Below are 14,851 nucleotides of genomic sequence, written 5' to 3'. Positions count from 1 at the left end.
AGGTCTGGATGAGAGTCTCCTCTCCTCCAGAACTGGGTACCATCCGCTCATTGAAACGCATGTAATCCGCGTGTACAAATGTACAGACACGGATTATATGCGTCTCAATGCAAGTCAATGGCGGCAATTCCGCTGCGCTTCCGCAAAATTAATGAACATGCTGCGGATTTATGAGCGCTGCAGAAACGCTGCGGAAAAATCCGCAGCATGTGCATTGACATTGCGGAATGCCATTGGGGACCATGGGGTGCGGATAACCAAGCGTTTTTGATGCGTTTCCGCTGCGGAAATTCCGCAGCGGAAACGCATGAAAAACGCATCGTGGGCACGCAGCCTTGGCGAAAACCTGCTGACAGATTCCCTTTAAGTCCACATTTAGATTAAAATTAGGAAATAAGAATGACTTTAGAAAAATTGATTGTTTTTGTTAAAAAAAAGGATTTTGAAAAAGTTGCATATTGCCTGCAATAGAGAAGTGGACAAAATGCTCCAACCATTGCAATATTGGAAATACTAATAAACCTGCAGAAAAGGAGATTGAAAATGTATAGCCAAATGTGTGGCTCAAATAACTGGGAAAAGTGAAGATATTATCCATAGTATCACAAAATTGTATACAACTATTTATATTTTTGTTATTTATGCTGTACAGTTATTTTACATTGGTTAATAATTAAAATAATTTAACACTATAAAGTTACTGTGCATGCTCGTGTCTGAACCTGCTTGATTGCAACATGAAAATGCGCAAGCTGTTCCTGTAATTCACATAGTTTTTAGTTTCATTTCTTTATGAGCACTCTGGCATGGGAGGAGGCACATGGATTACAAAAAAAGGAAGAGGAAATATTTAGTGGACACACATGAGAAATGGAAGCTTGGTGAAGGTTTAACATCCAAAAGAATTGAAAATCAGAAGTTCTGCTCATCCCTTGTGAGAATAGCGCACAACAAATGTTGGATGTTATTGTTCTTGTTCTTGCTTTTGTTATTGCTGTTGTCATCAAACAGCAAAAATTAAGCCAGGTAAAATATAAATCCATTGATGACAGATGGGAAAATGGACAACGCCAAGGAACCGTGGTTTCACAGAAGGAAGTGTATGGTAAAACTAGTAAAGAAGAAAACATGAAAACTGCAAACTTAGACAATGGAGATGTTACAAGAAGAAATGGGAAAAGGGCTAATTCCAGAACTCCTAGGAGACTAAAGGATGTAGTTGACGAATTAAGATTGAGGAAGAATGATATTTCAAACGCAGCAGATAAGGTTAATACGGTTGTAGACGCAATACTAAAATCTGTGAAACACAGCAAAGGCTCTATTTTTGAGAAGATAAAGAAAATATCCACTGGAAGCTACTATGAACGAGTCAAGGTAAGACAAATATGTTAATATCTAACTTAAGAAGTCATATGAAACTAGGTTACAGTGGGTTGGTCTAAGTTTATTTTTCAGGCATAACCTTTAGAAATAGCTTGTAATTTAATTTCTAAATAGCTAGGTAAAGGTGTCTGGAAGTAGTCGGAACTAAATTTGCTAGGTAGTGATCATAATCAATATTTTTTTTCAAATCCTTGGTATAAAGGTCAATGCACATGATACGCATTTGCTGAGGATTTTGTTGCAGAATGCTCTGAGACGATCCTCTTCATCTGAAACAATCTCATTTAAATGAATAGAGCTGATTTACAGTTACAGTAATTTCTGCAACAAAATCTGCTGCATGGGAATGCAAGGCTGTGTGCCCACTATGCATTTTTTAAGTGTTTCCGCAGCGGCAATTCCGCTGCAGAAACGCGTAAAAAACGCTTAGTAGAAGGTCTGCCATGTTCCCCAATGATAATCCGCATGTGCTGTGCACATGCTGCCGAAATTTCAGCTGTGGATTATCATTGGGAAAAATCCGCAGCACTACCTATTATTTTACGGAATCGCCGCGTTTTTGCCGCCATTGGCTTGCATTGGAACGCATGACATCCGCATCACTGCATCTGCAGATGTGGATATATCATGCGGCTCAATGTGCGGATGGTACCCGGGTTTGGAGAAGAGGAGACTCTCCTCCGGACCCGGGTACCATAGTACCTGTAAAAAAAGGAATAAAATAAAAAATATACATTTTACTTACCTTCTGATGGCCCCCGGTGTCCATAGCGATGCGTCCTGGCTTCCCGGCAGCTCTCAATGGTCTAAAAAGGACCTGCCATAACGTCATTTAGTCATGTGACGGGTCACGCGACCGCCAACGTCAGCGGTCGTGTGACTCGTCACATGACTAAATGACGTCATGGCAGGTCCTTTTAGTCTACCGCGAGCTGCCGGCAAGCCAGGACGCATCGGATAAAGACACCGGGGGCCATCAGAAGGTAAGTATAATATTTATTTTTTATCACTCTTTCGGTCACACTATATAAATCCATGCCATTTGCATGGATTTATATAGTGTGACCAAGCTGTCAAGCACTTTCCAAGTGATGCTAAATTCGCTTGGAAAGCGCTTGACAACCCGCAAGTGAAAATTAATGTGAAAAAACGCTTCACTTCCGCTTGTCCCGGGTTTTACATGCGTTTTTTGTGCCAGGGAGATGCAGAAACGCTCAGGAAAAATCCGGAGCATTTCTGCATCATGGGCACATAGCCTAAGAGTATGTTCCTAGTTTGCATGATTCCTGCGGATTTTCCACAATGGAAAAAATGCAACGAAACAGTTAATACCTCTGTGGATATAATTTCGGAATTGACAGTGGATTTTCTGCACATATCCCACATTTCATTGCAAAAGGTGAAATGCACAGCATAAATAAATGTGATGCAAATTTCAAGTCTACAGTTCAGGTCATTTTATGCTGAATATTTTCACAAAAGATTTTGAGATCAGAATGCTAGGACGAATTGAGAAGTCTTGAAAAATAAGGTCAACACTAGTGATGAGCGAGCACTAAAATGCTCAGGTGCTCGATGTTCGGGTCGAGCAACTTGGAATGCTCGGGTGCTCGACCTGAGCAACGAGCCCAATGTATGTCTATGGGAAACTGGAGCATTTTTCAGGCGGCTCCCCCCGGCGGTCTGCAGAAGTCCTAAAAATTGCCCAAATCGATGGGAACAGTGCTCAAATGACATGGGAACAGCATGGGGAAGAACCCTGGAAGCATTTCTGACTCCCAGTTCACTTTTGTCAACAATAGGTATTACGCCACTTTTACGGACTCACAATAAAACATATTGAAACGAAACCAAAATGGATTTTCCTGGGAAATATGTTGAGGAACATCCTTTCCAGGGTAATGACTTGTATATAAGGCAAAATAAATAACCAAAAACAAAAATACTCCTCCACACCTTGGGCTATGTTCACATGTAGCGTTTTTGATGCGTTTTTGCACTTTTGCATTGCTTTCAACCGTGACAAATGCATTCACCGGGAAATGTCATTTTAACATTTTACAACCTTATCTGGCCATGTGGTGTGTGAGACATGACCAGACACATCCAGTTTCATTTATGAAGGAGGGACTCTGAAAGTCACAAAGCCTACTTTTATAGGGCCATCAGGTGGCCTTTACAATTCTTAAAGGGCCAGCAGTCGGCCCTCACTATTCTTAGAGAGCCATTAGCCAGCTATGCTTTGTTGTTCCCATTACTAAAGAGTGGGTCTCGTATACTGTTATTGCATATGCAGTGAGTGGCAGATCTGCCCAAAATTTGGACGCACCCCAATACCCCTTTGAAAATTTGGATGCACCCCAATACCCCTTTGAAGAGACTTAGAGGAGGGCCTCCTAAAAACAATGTTCCCATTATTAGGAATGCTCCCATACTGTTTGTCTATGCAGTGAATGCAAGGGCTGCCAAAAATTTGGAGGCACTTCAATGCCTCTTGGAACAGACGTGGAGGTCAGAGGGCCTCCTGAACACAATGTTCCCATTATTAGGAAGTGGGTCTCCCATAGTGTTGGCCTATGCAGTGAATGCATGTGTTGCCAAAAATTTGGAGGCACTCCAATTCCCCTTGGAAGCGACGTGGAGGTCAGAGGGCCTCCTGAAAACAATGTTCCCATTATTAGGAAGTGGGTCTCCCATAGTGTTGGCCTATGCAGTGAATGCAAGGGTTGCCAAAAATTTGGAGGCACTCCAATGCCCCTTGGAAGAGACGTGGAGATCAGAGGGCCTCCTGAAAACAATGTTCCCATTATTAGGAAGTGGGTCTCCCATAGTGTTGGCCAATATTGTGAATACAAGGGCTGCCAAAAATTAGGAGGCACTCCAATGACCCTTGGAAGAGACGTAGTGGGCCTCATGAAAAAATGTTCCCATTATAAGAAAGTGGGTCTCCCATAGTGTTGGCCTTTGCAGTGAATGCAAGGGCTGCCAAAAATTAGGAGGCACTCCAATGCACCTTGGAAAAGACATGGAGGAGGGCATCATAAAAAAAATGTGCCCATTAGAAAGGAGCGGGTCTCCTATACTTGTAATACCCATGCACTAAGTGTATGGGCTAACAAACATTTACCTCTGGGGGGTATACATGAACATACTGTATACAAATTTTTTTTTACAGGCATCATAAACAGTACACCCTTTAAAAAAATTATGTGGGTGTTGCATCACGGACCACAGTCACCCTGGTGATATGGTGGTGGAGGATGAGGATGAGAAGAAGGAAGAGGACAAAAGCAAATAGCTAAAATCAGGAAGCGTTACCCATGTGTGGGTGTGAAAGGTGCATGGGAATACACCTCCCAAAAAAAGACACTGGATTTGAGTTTATGTTACGCTGCTATCATTCGGTGGTGTTGAGTAGTCTGGCCCAATCAAGCCCTTTTTCATTTTTATAAGAGTCCGCCTGTCAGCATTTTCAGTTGACAGGCGGATGCGCTTATCAGTTATAATTCCACCAGCGGCACTAAAAACCCGCTCTGATAAAACTCTAGCGGCAGGGCAGGCCAGGACCTCCAAGGCGTAGAGAGCCAGTTCATTCCACGTGTCCAGCTTGGACACCCAATAATTATAAGGCACAGAGGAATCACAGAAGACGTTGGTACAGTCGGCAAGGTACTCCCTCAGCATCTTCCCAAAGGTTGCACTCCTTGTGAGAGTACCCCACGCCTCAGGGCCTGTGCGATGGGAGGGGCTGAGAAAACTGTCCCAGAACTTTGAGAGTGTTCCCCTGCCTCTGCTGGATTGGAGTTGTGTCTCTCTCGCCTGTACTCCTTGGTTGTCCAACGAACTGTGACCTCTGCCGCCAGCGTTTTCAGATGGGAATTTTTTTAATAGTTCCGCAACAAGGGCCTTCTGGTACTGCCCCATTTTTGCAGACCTGTCCGCCTCAGGAATAAGAGATATAAAGTTCTCCTTGTAACGTGGGTCTAGAAGTGTCACAAACCAGTGATGGCTGTCACCCAAAATTTTGAGAACGCGAGGGTCACGGAAAAGGCAGCGTAACATAAACTCAGCCATCTCTTCGATTGTGAGCAGAGAGCGTTTCAGAAGACAGAGAAGCGGGATGGTGGCGCTAATTATGGCGTCATCGTCGCTCACCATCTTGGTGGAGTCCTTAAAGTTTTGGCGGATGGTACAGATTTCTGACATCCATGTCCACTCCTGAGGTCTTATGTGTGGAGTCTGAACTGAATACTGACGGCTTTGTTGATGCTGGTAGTCAACAACTGCCCTGTGCTGCTCACAAATCCTTCCCAACATCTGCAGTGTAGAGTTCCAATGCATGGGGACATCACACACCAGTCGGTGAGCCGGAAGCTGCAAACGCTGCTGAAGCACGGCAAGGGCGGCGGAAGCTGTAGCTGACTTTCTAAAATGGGCACACAGGTGGCGTACTTTGACAAGCAGATCTGGCAGCTCCGGGTAGCTTTTGAGAAACCGCTGAACCATGAGGTTAAGCACATGAGCCAGGCATGGTACATGTGTGATCTCGCCTCGCCTCAGAGCCGCCACTAGGTTCCGGCCATTGTCACACATGACCATGCCAGGCTGTAGGTTCAGCGGTGTCAGCCACAGATCTGCCTGCTCTTTCAGAGCTGTCCACAACTCTTCAGCATTGTGCGGTTTGTCAGCTAAGCATATTAGCTTCAGCACAGCCTGTTGCCGCTTGGTTGAGGCAGTGCTTCCAGCTTGTGACTGATGTGGTTATTTTGGAGATGGAGGCCAAAGAGGAGGAGGAGGCTGAAGAGGATGAGGTGCAGGAGCTGTAGACTGTGGGGGCAACCCTGATTGACCTAGGGCCCGCAATCCTCGGCGTCGGGAGGATGTGTTCCGTCCCAAGGGACTGGGTCCCGGCTTCCACTATGTTAACCCAGTGTGCCGTCAGCGAGATGTACCGTCCCTGCCCACAAGCACTTGTCTACGTGTCCGTGGTTAGGTGGACTTTCCCAGTAACTGCATTGTTGAGGGCACGGCTAATGTTGTGGGACACGTGCTTGTGTAATGCGGGGACGGCACACCGGGAGAAATAGTGGCGGCTGGGGACCGAGTACCGAGGGACTGCCGCCGCAATCAGGTTGCGGAAAGCTTCCGTCTCCACGAGCCTAAAAGGCAACATTTCAAGCGCAAGCAGTCTCGAAATGTGGGAATTTAGTAGTGTGGCCTGTGGGGCGTTGGCTGCGTAATTTGCACTTGTGTTCCAAAGATTGGTGTGTGGACAACTGAACGCTGCCCTGGGACAAGGATGTGCTTGCTGATGGCAATATTTTCAGCGCAATTATATGTGATCCGTGTGACGGACAAACCACAGTTTTAAATAGCTGGCCTGTAGGTAACTATTTTTAACAGTAAACTGGTGTCAATAGCTTCACTGACACACTGCAACAAAATTTTAATGGAGGTCAGAAATGGCAATATTTTTAGCGCAATTATATGTGATCCATGTGACAGACAAACCACAGTTTTAAATAGCTGGCCTGTAGGTAACTATTTTTAACAGCAAACTGGTATCAATAGCCTCACTGACACACTGCAACAAAATTTCAATGGAGGCCAGAAATGACAATATTTTCAACGCAACTATATGTGATCTGTGTGACGGACAAACCACAGTTTTAAATAGCTGCATTTTTAGCGCTGTAGTATGGAAAGGACCTGGCTGTATTCTGCAGTGCCAACAAGCAAATGGCACAGATAAATAGTGTTCTCTGGATTGCATTTTAAGCAAATAATCAGGATTAAGATACAAAAAAATTATTCCTGGCCCCTGATACCTGGGCCTATTTCTACAAATATCTGTAAAAGCACCAGCAGACAGAACTGAAATGGACCCTCTTGCTATGTGCACTGCAGGCTGCTATATACCCTGCCTGCCTGCCTATATACACTGCCTGCCTGCCTAGCACTGATATCTCTACAGCTGGATTAGTCCTCAGAAGGACTGTTAGTTGAGATGGATATGTGTAATGTACGTTTTTTCTCCCTACACTAACTAGAAACAAGCAAATCTCTCCCTGATGCAGCAGCACCTCTCCCTACACTGTCTGATTCTGGAGTGACTGTGACGAGCATGGCGGCGCCAGGTCTGATGACCCTGTGCGGCCAGCCAATCACTGTAATGCCACAACCAACATGGCTGCGGCATTACAGTGTGTGGCAGACAATCCCTGTATGTTTATTGGCGATCTAAAGAGCGCCAAACATGCAGGGAGGAGACCCGAGCTCCCGCCGAGCAACCCCGGAAATACTTGGCGAGCGCCGAGCATCTCGAGCAGTGATATGCTCGGGCGAGCACCGAGCAGTAGCGAGCATGCTCGCTCATCAATAGTCAACACTATAAATATTCAGTCTTTGCATAAACTTGATGTATTTGTCAATAAAAGTGTAAAAACTTATGAAATGCTTAGAATTGTACTACCATAGAAACATCTGACTAAAAGATCTAAAAACACTGAAGCAACTGTGTGAAAACCAACATTTGTGTCAGTCTCTAACCTTTTGACCTTTACTGTATACTCCCTCTGCATCTTGTGACTTGTTATTGAACATAAAATATACACCGAATTCCATATTACTATGCAAATGCTATTTCTCCTAAATAGTTGATGCAAATGATTCAGTATAATGATCAAATCATCAACCGTTAGTGCATAAATCTAATTTCATTGGACAAACCTCGCAATGATAACAGTATTTTTCTTCAAAAGTAAAAAAAACTCAAAATGCACTGTTCCAAATTATTATGTGCAACAGAGTTTCCAAGCATTTTATAGGTTGTAAAGAACTAAAAATGGTAATTTGATGAATTTGCAGCATTAAGAGGTCACATTTACTGAAATCAAAAGCTTTTTCAATCAAAAACATCTTAACAGGTCAAGTTACATGTTAACATAGGACTCCTTCTTTGAGATCACCTTCACAATTCTTGCATTCATTGAACTTGTGAGTTTTTGTTTAGATTCTGCTTGAATTTATTTGCAGGATGTCAGAGCTGATGTTTTGATGTGAACCGCATCCCCCAATGATCTTTTGCTAGATGATACTCCATAAGTTCTCAATAGGGTTGATATCAGAGAAGGATGGTGGCCACACTATGAATTTCTCTCCTTTTATGCCAATAGCAGCCAATGATTCAGAGGTATTCTTTGCAGCATGAGATGGTGCATTCTTATGCATGAAGATGATTTTGCTACGGATGGTACGTGGTCAGTGAAAAACTGTATATACTTTGCCTGGTTCATTTTCACAACTTCATGGACACTAAAGGGGCATACCATCTCTCTCCCCATGATGCGGGCCAAAAACATGACTCCAACACCTCCGTGCTGACGTTGCAGCCTTGTTGGGACATGGTAGCCATCCTCCATCCATCTGGACAATCATGTATGCCTGGGCCCACTGCAACCATTTCTGCTTGTAAGCACTGTTTAGTGGTGACTGAATAGTAGAATTATGCACAACTGCAAACCTCTGGTGGATCTGACACCTTGAGGATTGTGGGACTCCAAACGCAACAGCAGCTTCAAATACCTGTTTGCTGCTTTGTGATGGGATTTTAACAGCTGCTCTCTTGATCTGATGAATTTGTCTGTCAGAAACCTTCCTGATTATACCTTTATCTGAATGAACCCCACAAACCTGTCTGTGCTCTGTATCAACCACAAATTTCTTCACAGTGCAATGATCACACTTAGGTTTTCGTGAAATATTCAATGTTTTCATACCTTATCCAAGGCGCTGCACTATTTGATACTTTTTGTCAGCAGAGAGATCCTATTTCTTTCCCATATTGCTTGAAACCTTTGGCCTGCTTAATAATGTGGAACACCCTTCTTAAGTAGTTTTCCTATAATTGGGCTCACCTGACAAACTAATTATTTATTTGAAGCATATGAGGTGTTGTGTATTTGTGTAATGAGGGAGGAAATCAACATCCTTTATCAAGGTGTGCAGAATTATCTGGCAGCTTGTTTTCTTTAGGCAAAATGGACCAAAAAAGAAATTTAACTGACTCAGAAAAGTCTAAAATGATTAAGTCTTACAGAGGGCTGCAACACTCTCGAAATTGTTAAAATATTGGGACAAGATCACGGAACCATCAAAAGTTTTGTTGCAAATAGTCAACAGGGTCAGAAAAAACAAAGACGCTCATTATCTGTCAAAGGTTTAAGAAGAATCAAATGTTAAGCGATCAGTAACACGTTTTCCTACAGTGCTGTCATATTCATGAACTGCAACCTCCTTGGAGTGAGAAGTACAAGGTGTTCAGTGCTCAGTGACATGACCAAGGTAAGTAAGGCTAAATCCCAACTACCACTGAACAAAACACAGACAGGCTTGGACTGGCCCACAGGAGAATCCTCCGGTGGGCCCCTGTGCAGGAGTGGGCCCCCACCCTCTTACATGAGCAGTATTTGGCACAACATAGTTGATTCATTATGTACAGACAAAAGCAGCAACTTATTCATCCAACAATCTACCCAGTTCATTGTTATATACATTTGTGATTGAGGATAATATCACGTTTCCATGTAGGTGAAAAGTGGGGCCCTGGAGTTGGTTACTGGTGGGCCCTTGGCTCTCCAATCCGACACTGCTTGTGTCTCTTGTATTCAGCAGCTCTGTGTCCCGGTCTTCAGTCTTCTATCAGGTAGTTTGTTGTGTAAGACATATACTATTTTAGTTCCCTGCCCCCATCACAGAGATTGGCCCCCATAACATTTGTAATGTAATGTGAGACAGGAGTTGACATTATGACACCACAATGGGTGGAGATATATGTGGTTTGACTTCAGTAAATGGTGGACCCACAATTCCTGGTTCTACTTGTAGAGTATTAAGGGTAGTAATGATCACTCTCATCATTGTAACTGTGTAAAAAAAAGTCAAGACAAAAAAAACTCATGACATTTTTTTTTTTTTTTTTTTTTATTGGAATAGCAATAAGCAACACTGTAATAAAAATATTACCGGCCCTTTAAGAAATTAAGCCATGATCACAATGACTCTCAGGTCAGGCCCCATAGAGAAAACAGAACTAGCTGTGTTCATTGAGGACCGGCTGAGAGCCACTGGACCGAAAGATCCAGAGGAAGGCGAAGAAACCCCCCGGAGAGTTCTGCCTCAGGGGGGGAAAAAATTCCTTCCTGACCCCAGTTCTGGCGATCGGATATTTCCCTGGATCACATCTGTCCTGCTGCATATTGCTGTATATCTGCATGTATTATAAACTCAGGAGAGCCGACTTGGAAAGGAAAAGACAAATATACCCTGCTCATAAGAGGTTACAATCTAATATACAATATACACACTGCTGAGAGCATGCAGACTAATCTACACCCTGCTCCTAGGAGCTTACAATCTAATATACAATATACATACTGCTGAGAGCATACAGACTAATCTACACCCTGCTCCTAGGAGTTTACAATCTAATATACAATATACACACTGCTGAGAGCATACAGACTAATCTACACCCTGCTCCTAGGAGCTTACAATCTAATATACAATATACATACTGCTGAGAACATACAGACTAATCTACAACCTGCTCCTAGGAGTTTACAATCTAATATACAATATACATACTGCTGAGAGCATACAGACTAATCTACACCCTGCTCCTAGGAGTTTACAATCTAATATACAATATACATACTGCTGAGAGCATACAGACTAATCTACACCCTGCTCCTAGGAGCTTACAATCTAATATACAATATACATACTGCTGAGAGCATACAGACTAATCTACACCCTGCTCCTTGGAGTTTACAATCTAATATACAATATATATACTGCTGAGTGCATACAGAATAATCTACACCCTGCTCCTAGGAGCTTACAATCTAATATACAATATACATACTGCTGAGAGCATGCAGACTAATCTACACCCTGCTCCTAGGAGTTTACAATCTAATATACAATATACACACTGCTGAGAGCATACAGACTAATCTACACCCTGCTCCTAGAAGCTTACAATCTAATATACAATATACATACTGCTGAGAGCATACAGACTAATCTACACCCTGCTCCTAGGAGTTTACAATCTAATATACAATATACATACTGCTGAGAGCATACAGACTAATCTACACCCTGCTCCTAGGAGTTTACAATCTAATATACAATATACATACTGCTGAGAGCATACAGACTAATCTACACCCTGCTCCTAGGAGCTTACAATCTAATATACAATATACATACTGCTGAGAGCATACAGACTAATCTACACCCTGCTCCTTGGAGTTTACAATCTAATATACAATATATATACTGCTGAGTGCATACAGAATAATCTACACCCTGCTCCTAGGAGCTTACAATCTAATATACAATATACATACTGCTGAGAGCATGCAGACTAATCTACACCCTGCTCCTAGGAGTTTACAATCTAATATACAATATACACACTGCTGAGAGCATACAGACTAATCTACACCCTGCTCCTAGAAGCTTACAATCTAATATACAATATACATACTGCTGAGAGCATACAGACTAATCTACACCCTGCTCCTAGGAGTTTACAATCTAATATACAGTATACATACTGCTGAGAGCATACAGACTAATCTACACCCTGCTCCTAGGAGTTTACAATCTAATATACAATATACATACTGCTGAGAGCATACAGAATAATCTATACTCTGCTCCTAGGAGCTTACAATCTAATATACACTATACAGGCTGCTGAGAGCATACAGACTAATCTACACCCTGCTCCTAGGAGCTTACAATCTAATATACAATATACAGGCTGCTGAGAGCATACAGACTAATCTACACCCTGCTCCTACGAGCTTACAATCTAATATACATTATAAATACTGCTGAGAGCATACAGACTAATCTACACCCTGCTCCTAGGAGTTTACAATCTAATATACAATATACATACTGCTGAGAGCATACAGACTAATCTACACCCTGCTCCTAGGAGCTTACAATCTAATATACAATATACATACTGCTGAGAGCATACAGACTAATGTACACCCTGCTCCTAGGAGTTTACAATCTAATATACAATATACATACTGCTGAGAGCATACAGACTAATGTACACCATGCTCCTAGGAGTTTACAATCTAATATACAATATACATACTGCTGAGAGCATACAGACTAATCTACACCCTGCTCCTAGGAGCTTACAATCTAATATACAATATACATACAGCTGAGAGCATACAGACTAATCTACACCCTGCTCCTAGGAGCTTACAATCTAATATACAATATACATACTGCTGAGAGCATACAGACTAATCTACACCCTGCTCCTAGGAGTTTACAATCTAATATACAATATACATACTGCTGAGAGCATACAGACTAATCTACACTCTGCTCCTTGGAGCTTACAATCTAATATACAATATACACACTGCTGAGCGCATACAGACTAATCTACACCCTGCTCCTAGGAGCTTACAATCTAATATACAATATACACACTGGTGAGAACATACAGACTAATCTACACCCTGCTCCTAGGAGCTTACAACCTAATATACACACTACTGAGAGCATACAGACTAATCTACACCCTGCTCATAGGAGCTTACAATCTAATATACAATATACATACTGTTGAGAGCATACAGACTAATCTACACCCTGCTCCTAGGAGTTTACAATCTAATATACAATATATATACTGCTGAGAGCATACAGAATAATCTACACCCTGCTCCTAGGAGCTTACAATCTAATATACAATATACATACTGCTGAGAGCATGCAGACTAATCTACACCCTGCTCCTAGGAGTTTACAATCTAATATACAATATACATACTGCTGAGAGCATACAGACTAATCTACACCCTGCTCCTAGGAGTTTACAATCTAATATACAATATACATACTGCTGAGAGCATGCAGACTAATCTACACCCTTTTCCTAGGAGTTTACAATCTAATATACAATATACACACTGCTGAGAGCATGCAGAATAATCTACACCCTGCTCCTAGGAGTTTACAATCTAATATACAATATACACACTGCTGAGAGCATACAGACTAATCTACACCATGCTCCTAGGAGCTTACAATCTAATATACAATATACATACTGCTGAGAGCATACAGACTAATGTACACCCTGCTCCTAAGAGTTTACAATCTAATATACAATATACATACTGCTTAGAGCATACAGACTGATCTACACGCTGCTCCTAGGAGCTTACAATCTAATATACAATATACATACTGCTGAGATCATACAGACTAATCTACACCCTGCTCCTAGGAGCTTACAATCTAATATACAATATACAGGCTGCTGAGAGCATACAGACTAATCTACACCCTGCTCCTAGGAGCTTACAATCTAATATACAATATACATACAGCTGAGAGCATACAGACTAATCTACACCCTGCTCCTGGGAGTTTACAATCTAATATACAATATACATACTGCTGAGAGCATACAGACTAATCTACACCCTGCTCCTAGGAGTTTACAATCTAATATACAATATACATACTGCTGAGAGCATACAGACTAATCTACACCCTGCTCCTAGGAGCTTACAATCTAATATACAATATACACACTGCTGAGAGCATGCAGACTAATCTACACCCTGCTCCTAGGAGTTTACAATCTAATATACAATATACATACTGCTGAGAGCATACAGACTAATCTACACCCTGCTCCTAGGAGCTTACAATCTAATATACAATATACACACTGCTGAGAGCATACAGACTAATCTACACGCTGTTCCTAGGAGCTTACAATCTAATATACAATATACATACTGCTGAGAGCATACAGACTAATGTACACCCTGCTCCTAGGAGCTTACAATCTTATATACAATATACATACTGCTGAGAGCATACAGAATAATCTACACCCTGCTCCTAGGAGCTTACAATCTAATATAAAATATACACACTGCTGAGAGCATACAGACTAATCTACACCCTGCTCCTGGGAGCTTACAATCTAATATACAATATACATACTGCTGAGAGCATACAGACTAATCTACACCCTGCTCCTAGGAGTTTACAATCTAATACACAATAAACATAATGCTGAGAGCATACAGACTAATCTACACCCTGCTCTTAGGAGTTTACAATCTAATATACAATATACACACTGCTGAGAACATATAGAATAATCTAAACCCTGCTCCTAGGAGCTTACAATCTAATATACAATATACACACTGCTGAGAACATACAGAATAATCTACACCCTGCTCCTAGGAGCTTACAATCTAATATACAATATACATACTGCTGAGAGTATACAGACTAATCTACACCCTGCTCCTAGGAGATTACAATGTAATATACAATATACACACTACTGAGAGCATACAGACTAATCTACACCCTGCTCCTAGGAGCTTAC

The 14,851-nt window shown here is 42.0% G+C and overlaps 1 protein-coding gene across 2 annotated transcripts in view; it reads left to right on the top strand.

Annotated features, from left to right (window-relative positions):
- Positions 1-793: 793 nt before the first annotated feature.
- LOC141258140 (cyclic GMP-AMP synthase-like) overlaps positions 794-14,851 on the top strand; it is a 145,216-nt gene continuing 131,158 nt past the window's right edge. For both annotated transcript variants that reach the window (XM_073673147.1, XM_073673145.1), the window contains exon 1: positions 794-1,377. In XM_073673147.1, the coding sequence (XP_073529248.1) occupies positions 955-1,377 (423 nt within the window). In that variant the 5' untranslated portion in view covers positions 794-954. The remainder of the gene's footprint in view (positions 1,378-14,851) is intronic.

This window comes from Phyllobates terribilis, unplaced genomic scaffold (assembly GCF_046119375.1).
Source record: "Phyllobates terribilis strain yellow unplaced genomic scaffold, ASM4611937v1 Scaffold_3__8_contigs__length_932513732, whole genome shotgun sequence".
Classification (NCBI taxonomy): Eukaryota; Metazoa; Chordata; class Amphibia; order Anura; family Dendrobatidae; genus Phyllobates; species Phyllobates terribilis.
This window is presented reverse-complemented; position numbering and strand designations above follow the sequence as displayed.